This window comes from Schistocerca serialis, chromosome 1 (assembly GCF_023864345.2).
Source record: "Schistocerca serialis cubense isolate TAMUIC-IGC-003099 chromosome 1, iqSchSeri2.2, whole genome shotgun sequence".
NCBI classification, from domain to species: Eukaryota; Metazoa; Arthropoda; class Insecta; order Orthoptera; family Acrididae; genus Schistocerca; species Schistocerca serialis.
The window spans coordinates 199,674,188-199,686,327 of NC_064638.1; the positions used below are offsets into that span (position 1 = coordinate 199,674,188).

Consider the following 12,140-nt stretch of genomic DNA (forward strand, 5'->3'; position numbering starts at 1 on the left):
TCTGTCTGCGTCGCCCGGATTACAGCAGGATATTTAACGGCCCTCGGATGATAATAATTTGTCCCGTTCTTAAGTTTTTCCGGGTCGAGCAGTAAGACATACAGCTGAAGTTTCCGGAACGTGGACTTGTAGATTATTACGCAGTAAAGGGGCGAACGCCGGTATCTGTAATAGTCGCTTTACGGCTGCCGCCCCGCAGCAGGGTCTGCGGGCAAACCGGCGGCCAGCGGGGGCCGTCTTATAAGGCGGACGCGCCGTAAAAGTTATGGCCGGCAGATTATCGCCGGAGGCGGCCGTCACGGCGTCACGGCGCCGCGCTCTCCGCGCCCACGCACCACACAAAAGTCCCCGCGCTTCACGGAACCAGGCAGCTGTCCCCCACGGCCTGCACACCCACGGCCGCAGACCAAGTTGTACCGGATCGCTGGGTCAGCGCTGTGAACCAATGGTAAGGCAACGGCATTGATGACTGTCGAAGTTGTGTGGCGGTGTGCGGGGAAAACGGGAGAGGGGTAGTCTTGAACTTTTCATTATGATAAGGTATTCTGCCTGGTGGCAAGTTCGTGACACCATTGCTGTCTCCATATGATATTGTCCCAGGCCAACTGCTTTGTACTTTGGTATCCTCCTGTGCCAATTACGAACCTTCACGGAACATCAAGTTGTGGCGTCCTATTAGTTGTTTTGTCGAATGAATATTCAACAAGAAGTAGTGAATCTCAATAGCTTTTTTCTGAGAGTTAGCCAAATTAGATGGCGAATTAATTAAATGGTGGCCGGCCGGTGTGCCCGTGCGGTTCTAGGTGCTACAGTCTGGAACCGCGTGACCGCTACGGTCGCAGGTTCGAATCCTGCCTCAGGCATGGATGTGTATGATGTCCTTATGTTAGTTAGCTTTAAGTAGTTCTAAGTTCTAGGGTACTGATGACCACAGATGTTAAGTCCCATAGTGCTCGGAGCCATTTGAACTATTTTTGAATTAAATGGCACCGCTTCGCCTACACGGGGTGTGTTTTTCAACTGTGTACAAATTCTAGGAACTGATCGATGGGAGTATACACAACAAAAAAGGTCTAATGAACTTATGTCCGAAAATGCATGGTATCCATGCTAGAGATCATACGTTGTTACAGAGACTGCGGTCTAATATGCGCTGTACCATGCAGCCACAGTTACAGTATGTGTTGAAAAAGGTTTCCATTGTGGTGTTTTTTTCTATTTCTAAAGATATTTATATTTTGAGCAAATTATTATTCTCTTGTGAAGATTCAGAAATCTGTTGTGAGTTTTGCACCACTTCTTGGCCGGAAGAGCAAAGACTTTTCAAAAAACTTAAGTACTGTAAGTGATAGTTTATATTTCACCTGAAATCGTTTGCAGAAGGCGTAGCGTTCTCAAGATCAAGAACAGGGTTCGCACTGCCACTTAGTTTATTTGTTTCGTGATCATGAATATGAGACATAGCAACTACGAACAGAGAAACCTAAGGGACCAGACAGAGCTGGAAATTTTCTTTGCTATACTACACCACACATTAAAAGAAGTTGGATTTAAATCACAAACAAGGTAAATAGCTATGCGCCTTCTGCCTTAACTACGACGTTTGCCGACATGCAGTCGGTCCCTAGTAGCTATATGAAAACTATAAAAACACCGTTATTTCTGCTGCTATTAATAGGAGATGGATAGCATAGAAATACTTTAATAAGCAGGCACTACTGCATTTGAGAACACAATAACTTATTTAATTACCTTAGTCAGTATTGCTAACAATAGGCTCCGTACAATTTCAACTTTCTATCTTTCTGGCTGTTTCCTTAAATAAAGTCCTTTAACATCTTCGATATTTCATCTTAGATGCACACGTAAATTCTTACATAGCACTGAACAATAGTAATATTTTATAATAACTAATTAGTGGTTGCGGACCGCCGTCTTTAAAAAATATCACGAATGTGGTAATAGAAGAGGATTAGAATTCTTCAGTTGTCAAAAAATAAGAAACACAAAATATCTCTATCGATACAATTTATGAACAATTCGTATTGCGCGCCGTGGCGCGTAAGGTATTCTTTGAAATATCAGATGGTCGCTGCTCAGCGACGATCTAAGAAATTTTTACACAAATTGTATGGCTTTTATCAGTCTGCATGGTTAGATTAGCGAATGTAAGTTATTTAAGCTATCGAAACAGATGCTAATATTACACCATCTGCCTCAACGAATGCGTGTACTTCCCGTAGCGTGTTCTGTTTCACACTTCCATATCAGCCGGGCTGCATCCGAACAGTGTTAAGGCAGCACGAATACGCTGCTCCAGAGTCTCCACATCTGGAGTGGGCTCTCCATACTCGATAATTTTCAGATAAATCCATGACCAGAATTCGCACGAGTTGTGATTCGGCGACTTCCTCGTCCGATCCATCGACCAGCGAAGATACGGCTGAGATGCTTCCGGACATTAACGGCAAAGATGGCTGGAACACCATCATGTAGCAGCCACATAGCCCTTCGAATCATCAGTGGCACTTCCTCCAGCAGGGCAGGCAAAGTCACCCGCAAGCAACGCCCATAGGTCCGGCCTGTAAAGAGAAGTGGGAGGAAGACTGGTCCCAAAACAGGGTGGCCAATTATTCCGGCCCACACGTTTCGGCTGTACCGGTGCTGGTGCTTCGTCGTCACCATACCATGGGGTTTCTGCATGCTATCCCACAGATGACTGTTGTGAAAGTTCAAGATATCACTCCATCTAAAGATGGCCTCATCTGTGAATGGGATGGATGACACAAATCCCGGAATCGTGGTTGTCTAGTGAAGAAATCAGTGACGAAACTGCTCCCGATGTGCAAAGACTGTCGGTAGTAAGAGCTGCACACTCTATAAGTCATAAGGGTAGTAGCAGTTGTCACGGAGAATGTTCCACACAATCGTTTAGCTTACCCTATACTGGCGGGCCAACTGCCTGGTACTTTCAGTCACATTTTCTCCAAGTTTGGTGTCCGAACATTTCTGGTACGTCCTTCATGATTTCCTGCTTTTTGAGACGACCCTGTCCAGGCAAACAGCGATACACTGTTGCAAACATTGAATGCTGGGGTTGCTGTCGGCAGGGATAGGTCTCCTGATACAACTTTACTGCCCGCCGTCCGTTTGCCATTTGCCTTTCTGTAAGTAAACATCATATCGGCAAGCTCTCGATTCGAATACGGAACCATTGTGTACAACGCTGTATCACATCCATTACAAGGTGAGTTAGCAAGAGAAGTAAATCGGACATAACATTACCGATTGCTATGGCAGGAGAGCGCGCTAAGGCATGACGTATGAGGAACAGTACCACCCTCTAGGAGGAAACCACGCATACTGCAACTGTGGCTGCATGGTACAGCGCATATTAGGCCACAGTCTCTTGGTCTCTAGCATGGAAACCATGCGTTTCCATACATAGTTTCATTAGACCTTTTTTGTTCCTTATCCCCTCATCGATGAGTCTCTGGAGTTTCTACACGACGGAAAAAATCATCGCGTGTAAATAAAAGGTAGCTTACGTGTCGTGGCTATCGAATTTTATTAATTAAAGAAATGAGATGGCTCCGAGGAAAGAGTAATATTTAAAGCAATGCACAAGGAATGGTGTCAGGCGGGCATCAGAAAGTGGGCCAGCGCTCCGTATAAAGTCAGACTTGTTGACAACGTGCTGAAGAAGCGGCGGTGCTGCAATGGCTAGGCGCCTCGGATACTGACGTGACACTGGTACAATGCCACAGTGTTCGAGAACTTTCTGGTAGAAAACTTTAGGAACACCTTCGGAAGAGTCTGGGAAAACGTCTCTAAGAAAGAGTCTCTCAGAAGCCTCCGAAAAAAAGCAGTTTATGAACGACCAGTGCAGGAGGCCAAGACAGTGATTACCAGAAAGCAGCTAGGAGCAGTACAACAGCTGAATCGTCGGGAACAGTCGCTAGAGTGTAATATTTTGATGCTAGTGCAGTAAAAACTACGGTGAGTCTGTACACATTCGAGGGAGGACAACAGAGATTGCGATAAGCATGCAGCAACAGTTATTAACTTGAGTTTTCTCCCCGTTACAAAACAACAAGCTCTGTAGAAATTGTCTCTGGTAGCAGCAACGAGTAACAGGTCATATTGTGCTGTGTGTCAGACTACAAAGAGTAACAAGCTATGTGGTTAAAGTATTTGATTGTGTATTATTGGAATAGGATGCACGTAGGGTAGTTCTTTGTGATAGCAAAAGATAGAAATCAAGAGCCACGAGTTGCTGGAAAGGACTAACATATAGAGTGGTAGCGTGAACTCACCAATCTGCACAGATATAAAGCCACCACAAGATACCTCTCCGAATAAGGGTGAATTGTAGAGGAATAAATTCTTACTAAATTGAATCCTAAAGTTTTAGTACCCTTACTCACATCCTAAGAAGCCAGAAACGTCTCCTGTCTGTTCCAAAATCATCTGTGCAAAGCATCCAAGCAGACTTTCTCTCCCACACTCCGTTAATGGTAACTTAGTACACGTCAGCCCACATTATCGTCAATGTCCTGATTATACCACGCCTGCTGCACCTTTCCTCCAAAGCTGGTGCTAAGACCTGTGCTGCGCCGTGACGTACCAGATGATCTGCTGTTTCCGTAAGAGCGGAATCGTACGATATCAAACCAAGCACATGTGTACAGCCCCTAGAGAGCCCTAACTAGGAAAAACGGGTGAATCTACCTCGATAGGAAGACGGGAGATTGTGTCGACATAGAGAGAAACGAGATTCGAATGCAAAGGGCGGTACGCGCGGCGTCTCTTATCCAAGTACCATCGATGTGCTTTGTGCAGTCGGTTCGAAGGGCAAACTACGTCCTCGCGTAAATTCGGCTATAGCGGCAGGCGCGTGCATTCTCTAATGGCACTACCGGATTCCTACTGGTACGACTCTTAAACATAGCTGACTCCCAAGTAACGGAGATCAGTACATGTCAAGCAAAGATGGCGGCAATTCTTACGAATGACCTCAGAAACAAACTGCATCAACGAGACACTGCTTCAGAGTAGGGCCAAACAGTATTTTTCCGTCAGAGTTATTGTGTTACCGGGGACACGGTCGGATGACGCCACAGCTAAAATGTAGTTCCTGCAGTCATCTTTGCCACGAAGGCTTACTAACTGTTCCCGTAGCTTTTTATTTGTTTGGGTAGGGGAGACACCCTGGCTTTAGGTTGGCTGTTTAGCAGTGTCAGTAGGACACCCTCACGAAAAAATGTCTTCCCCCATGGCAGCGTGGATGCAAAGCCATTTTGAATAAAATAGTCTTCAGTTCAACGGTTTACACCATCTTGCGACTTTCTTAAACCGTACGATTGGCGGATATTTAAAATTACTTTTAACCTGTTACAACGTGTAATGAAACCAATATTTATGTATTATTACTATTAGTCCAGAGTTCTGTATACAGTCATACAAAAAAGTCTTGTTTGTTCATTATTGCTTTCTTTTATCGAGATTTTCAACATCAATGCAACAAACACATGGCATAAGAACTGGTACAGCATTGCTGAGGCGGTCATGTCCTGATGTCGTGTTTTGTAGGTTGGGTTGTGAGTGGACGTGCAGTGTGCAAGACCCGCCCCCACCTGGTCTACACGGCTGTCGTCGCCGGACATCCGTTGTCCTCCGGAATACCACCAACACTAGTGTGGAAATATTCGTACCATGTGATGTAGCAATGAAGTACGATCCTCCATTTGTTTTTAAAGATTAAGGATTTGCCTGCCATTTCTGTGAAATAATAACAGAGGAATATTAATAAAAACTCCACAATTCATTCATAGTATACAAGAGAAATACACTCATTCTCATAAATTAAGGATAATTGCAGAATGTGGAGACGCACAACGTGGCACTACACAAAACTGGCGCTAATAGCATAGGCACATAGGAAACACACACGACACAGTACACTGTATTGGTGATAAGTTGCGAAAACCGTCCCGAAACACATGTGCTACAAAACGCCACTGTTTCCTGCGCTTGTACCCCGACATCAATATGGGATATGATCGCCATGCACACGTACACAGGCCGCACAACGGGTTGGCATACTCTGGATCAGGTGGTGGAGCAGCTGCTGAGGTATAGCCTCCCATTCTTGCACCAGTGCCTGTCGGAGCTCCTGAGCCCCTGCTTAAAATCGTTTTTGTATAATCTGTCCTTATGGTATTTTCTTTCAAATCGTCGTGCATCCTTTATTGTATCAGGTTGTTCTTCAGAACAGACTGGACAGTATTCCATTGTTCTCTTGCTTACTCCCAGAGTGTTCAGGGAATGTTTCACAGTTGCTGGATTCCGTATGGTATGACAATAGTTTCAGCCATTCTGTCTTGGGTTACAGAAATGTGTCTCTTCTTCTTCCGTTGAATTCAAACATTCGTTCATTCTACATGTAACATGTCTGCCTCCATTCCGATTTGGTGGACAGACACCGCATCTCCTTACGCTGCTCTAAACAGTTTGCGACAGAAGTGCCAAGGATCAAGCACTTTATCAAAACTATTGTTCTGAAGATCGCTTGTGACTTTCACGTGAACAAAGATCGCCTCATGGCACATGTTGACTGTATCCCGGATTCCTCATAGATCCCCATACTTTTCACCAGAGGTGTCATCCTCTTGGACTGTTGCTTCCACCCAGGCACTTCCTTTCATTATCTCGAAAGATGACATACCAGGCACATACACTCAATGTTCCTTACTCTCATACCTAACCGTTCTACTCAGTTCTGCTTCCTATCTGACCACAATGATGATGCATCGTGCTTGATGACGTCACGTATAATACAAAATTGTACACACTTTCATCCATCTTACATCTCCAGATTTCTCTAATTTACATGCTATTACTACTTAGCATCGTGCTTGATGACGTCACGTATAATACAAAATTGTACACACTTTCATCCATCTTACATCTCCAGATTTCTCTAATTTACATGCTATTACTACTTACCCTTTCTCCCTTAAGATACTTTACAAGCTTCACAAACACTAAACTACTAAGAGACTTTATAAAATTCCGTATTTAAACTATACATAGGATTCTCCTTATTATACTCTTCATAACTCTACATCTTTTTTAACAAGGTCAACATCTATCCCCATTCTATATGTACATTTTTTTTCCAATTAATATAAAGCTTTTGGTTTCCTCATCTTCTTCACAATAAATAGTAAGAGGAAAATTGATGGTGATGATGGTTAGTGTATTAGTAGGTCTGTTCTCTTTTTCTCTGCAATCTTTGCTTTTTGACATAAGCTATAACAGAACTTCATAATACAATATTTCTCTATTTCTTGTTTCCTTTTTTAAACTGTCCAATTCCATGATTTTAGCGCTTGTACTTTTCTTAATTGTAGTTTTCCGTATCTCCTTCTTCTAAACAGTGAACATTTGTATTACTATACCCCTTATCATACTCTTCCTTATTGAAATCATCTCTGTGTTAAACTCACATCCCTCTGTCCACATCCTTTCAAGAAATAACATGTTTTTTGCTTTCCTTACTAATTCAATTCCCTCTCTTATCTCCTAAAATTCTTTTATATCTATTTCCCTAACATCTCCTTTTTATAGCAATTTGTGGTACCTCCCACAAATCATAGATGCTTCTCATTTTCCTCCCAAAATACTTCTTCAACTTATGTTCACTGTCCGTGATGAAACAAACCACAAATGAATATTTCCTTCTTACCTAAATTGGTACTTCCTTCTGTATTCTTGGCTTCCTTTCATCCACAAAAAAATCAATTTCTTTCTACTTCACACTACAAATCATAGATGCTTCTCATTTCCCCCCCAAAATACTTCCTCAACTTATGTTCACTGTCCGTGATGGAACAAACCACAAATGAATATTTCCTTCTTACCTAATTCGTTACTTCCTTCTGTATTCTTGGCTTCCTTTCATCCACAAAAAAATCTATTTCTTTCTACTTCACACTACATTTTACTACTACTACTACTACTACTACTACTACTACTACATACTACTACTATTTCCTCAAACTATCCACGTGCTAATCTTCATCTTTCTCCTTGCTTTCCACTCTTTCCCCATAACACATTTCTTTTGCAGAAATTTTTTATCTTACTTTATTGTTCTTGCTTCACGAGTATCCTTTTGATATACTGAGAAACTTAACTAATTTACTTTATTGAGATAAGTACAAATTAAAATTTTTTATTTGTATGCATTTTCTTAGCTTCCCTGCTCTTTGACTTCTAGATTTTACTCTTATTGGAATCTAGATATATGATACAACTAATATTTCTTGTCGAGTTAATATGTGCTGTTTTATCCTTTATACAATTTCAGGTAACTCACATGGTGCAAGCCCAATGATTTTCCTGTTTTTGGGTTAACCAATTCGACTGCATTATCATTAACCAGTTTACTTACTCCAGAACGCTTTTATATACCAAAAAGAACTTATAGCTTTGATGCTCTTTTCTTGCTAGAGAGATGGTGGTTTTTCACAAGTACTTTTTGTCCTTGCGAAAATACTCGTGAGGCTGCCGTTTTGTCCGCTTGGTTCTTTCTCTTTAACGCTGCAGTATTCAAATTGCTCAGTGCCAATTTTTCTATATGTTAATGTACTCTGGGTACTGTTGGGAACTTAATTATTTTCCTATATGTATCATCTGACTTGGGTATCAATAACGGTATTGCCAATGCTGCATTATCCTCTTGGCATACCATTTCTCTCTTGGTTTTGTATAAATAAACTACATCCTCCATCATTTAGTCTCCATCTGTTTTTGTACAGCTACATACATTATCCGTTGACAACCCTTGTTCCTCACCATCGGACGATTCCCAGTCATTTGTCTGCCAGAATGCTGGTATTTGTATCTGATAACCCTCTAAACATACTTCAGAATCTTGTTGATCAAAGCGTAGTCTGTTTACACATTTAATTATAAAATCAACTTCATTTGGGGATTGAATCTCTTGTGACTGGTCTCCGTACCGTTCATCTCGTCAATTCAGTTTTTTACCAGGATTTGCTGGCCTCAACTCGACTTCCTGCACCGGTTCATCTCACGTGTGTTGTCCTGCTGAGGTCTGATTGTCCCAACCTTTATGCGTTATAGGCATTCCAGTTCCACCAAAATAATTTGGGTTTCGCGGTGGTAAACCTTTAAACCTCTAAACCTTCCTGCTTCGCTTGCATGGTGATCATATCGCGAATTATAATTACCACCATAGTTCCTGTAACCAAAGCCATTATTGTAATTCCGCGGCTCACCAAAACCATATTTATTGTTTGACGTCTACGAGTTGCCAAAACCATAGCTATAATTATCTCATGGGCGATTACTATTCTTCCCAAAACGATTACCTTTCCCAACATTACTACTGCCCTTGTAAGCAGTATTAAAGGCCAATCGGTTGCTATTATTCCCCCTACCGTCCGCCCCAGTAGCTGAGTGGTCAGCGTGACGGATTGCCGTCCTCTGGGCCCGGGTTCGATTCCCGGCTGGGTCGGAGATTTTCTCCGCTCAGGGACTGGGTGTTGTGTTGTGTTCATCATCATTTCATCCCCATCCGGCGTGCAGGTCGCCCAATGTGGCGCCGAATGTAATAAGACCTGCGATATGGCGGCCGGACCTGCCCCGCGAGGGGCCTCCCGGCCAATGACGCCAAACGCTCATTTCCATTCCCCCTACCATTGGTTTCTCTCACTGCTCATTGTTTCTTCGTGAACTCAAGTTCTCTTAACATCCCTTTAAATGCTTGTATATTGTCTCCTGCTCTGCCAACCAACGATTGCTGATAAAGCAAGGGTAACTTCTTTGTGCTCATATGTATTAGTTCCCCATCACTGTATGGATTGTCTAAACACTGATTTTTTTCGTCATTTCTTCAAAAAATCTAAGTGGCTTCTTTTCTCCCGAGTGGAGTCTTCTACCAGTAATATCTTCAACTCAGCCATCGTTGGGAAAAATGTGCCACACTAATGAGGAAATATATGGAGAGTTCCAGACATATATATTATAATGCAAAGAGTACTCCAAGTAACTTCAAGAAGTAGACATATCTCCACACTTCAACTTAATCAAAGTAAGTTTCAATACAGTGTGGTACATGAAAAATGAATCATCACACTCAAATCCACCCAACTTGTAAAACAAGAACACTGAATTGCTCAATCAGTAAATTTTGCCTACTTCCGAATCCACAGTTATAATCACTGCATGTCGTAATATCTGACGATTACTCTAATGAAAATTAAGCAACATTCTGCTCAATCAATCTGGACTGGTGCAACTAGGAATCAACATCGATGTATAATGAACACAAGCCAAAGACTGCTGTCTTACAATTTATTTCACACCTTCGTCCTGCTCGGTCACGGCACCCGTCGCTTCTGTGGTGCCCCGACCCAGAGATTTGTTGCCTTCACCACCACTCCTGCTCTGTCCAGGTACTCCGCACACTGGCGGATCGACACCCAGCATGAAATCCATTTTCAGAGTAATTGATAGAACGATTATCCCCCATTATGAGTACTAATTTCACTCCTCAGCAAACATCTTTACTGCATCAGCCTAGCATTACTACTCTACAGGGGCCGTTTCATGGTCGCAGTCTGCTATTTTCATAGTGATGAATGTCTGACGACCCCTTCAATAGGTGCTAAAATTTAACCACTGTAACCCTTTTGGTAGAGAGTACTGGATATCTCAGAGCGTGTTCAGGAGAGTACTCCGGTTTAGGCCCAACAAAGCCAAGAACAGAAAGAGAGCTCCGCCTCCATTATCGAGTGGTAAGTGCGAAGGATCCTCCTGTTATGGAACTCGATTCAATTCCAGGCACTGACAGGAATTTTTCTTGGTGAGAGGACTTGACCAGAGTGCACTAGGCTTTGTGCTGTTCGACAGGTAGCGGCTCTGAGGCCGGAACCTCGACAACGGCCGAGAGAGCAGTGTGCTGGCCTCATGCTCCTCAACACCACGTTCGATGATAAATGACCGAGGACAACATAGCATTTGGTCGACTACCACAGTCTTCAGGGTCTGATCTCGGGGCTTCCTTTTTCATTTAGACAACGATGTTGCACAAGACGACCGAAGCAAGAGAGACATCACAAGCAGATTGGTGGACGTATACAAAGCTTTAATCAGTAGACTTACCACTCTGAAATATTGACGTGGAATCGAAGAAGAAGTTTCTGTAACCATCTGTTTGACGAACGGCGGCGTTGTGCAGAAGTGAAAAGTGGAGCCTGGGAAGACGAAACAGCGGATAAAATATGATGCTACATAACTATCTCAAAATATAAGTGGATACAAAAAACACGGAGTAAACAAGAAGTGCACTGAAGCGCCAAAGAAGTCGGTGTAAGCATGCGTATTCAAATACAAAGATATGTAAACATGCAGAATACGGCGCCTCGTTCGGCAACGCCTATGTAAAACAAGTGTCTGGCGCAGTTGTTAGATCGGTTACTGCTGCTACAATGGCACGTTTTCAAGATTTAAGTGAATTGAACATGGTGTATTAGACGGCGCACGAGCGATGGGGAACAGCATCTCCGAGGTCGCGAAGAAGTGGGATTTTCCCGTATGACCATCATGAGTATACCGTGAATATCAGGAATCCGCTAAAACATCAAATCTCCGACATCCCTGCGACCGGAAAAAGATCCTGCAAGAACGGGACCAACGACAACTGAATATAGTTCAATGTGACAGAAGGGCAGTCCTTCCGGAAATTGCTGCCGATTTCAATTCTGGACCATTAACAAGTGCCGGCGTGCAAACCATTCAACGAAACATCATCCGTATAGGCTTTCGAAGACGAGGGCCCAATCGTGTACCCTTGATGGCTGCACGACATAATGCTTTATGCCTCGCCTGGGCCTGTCAACACTAACAATGGATTATTGATGACTGGAAACACGTTCCTTCGTCAGACGAATCTCGTTTCAAATTGTATCGAGCGGATGGACGCGTACGGGTATGGAGACAACCTCGTGAATCCATGGACTGTTCAAGCCAATGGAGGCTCTGTAATTGCGTGGGGCGTGTGCAGTTAAAGTGATATGGAATCCCTGACACGTCTAGATACGTGTTTG

At 43.1% G+C, this 12,140-nt stretch overlaps 1 protein-coding gene across 1 annotated transcript in view; it reads left to right on the forward strand.

Moving 5' to 3' along the window:
• Positions 1–12,140, forward strand: part of LOC126458820 (esterase FE4-like) — a 223,891-nt gene that overhangs the window by 81,593 nt on the left and 130,158 nt on the right. The window contains exon 3 of the mRNA XM_050095822.1: positions 203–428. Within this exon, the coding sequence (XP_049951779.1) occupies positions 203–428 (226 nt within the window). The remainder of the gene's footprint in view (positions 1–202; positions 429–12,140) is intronic.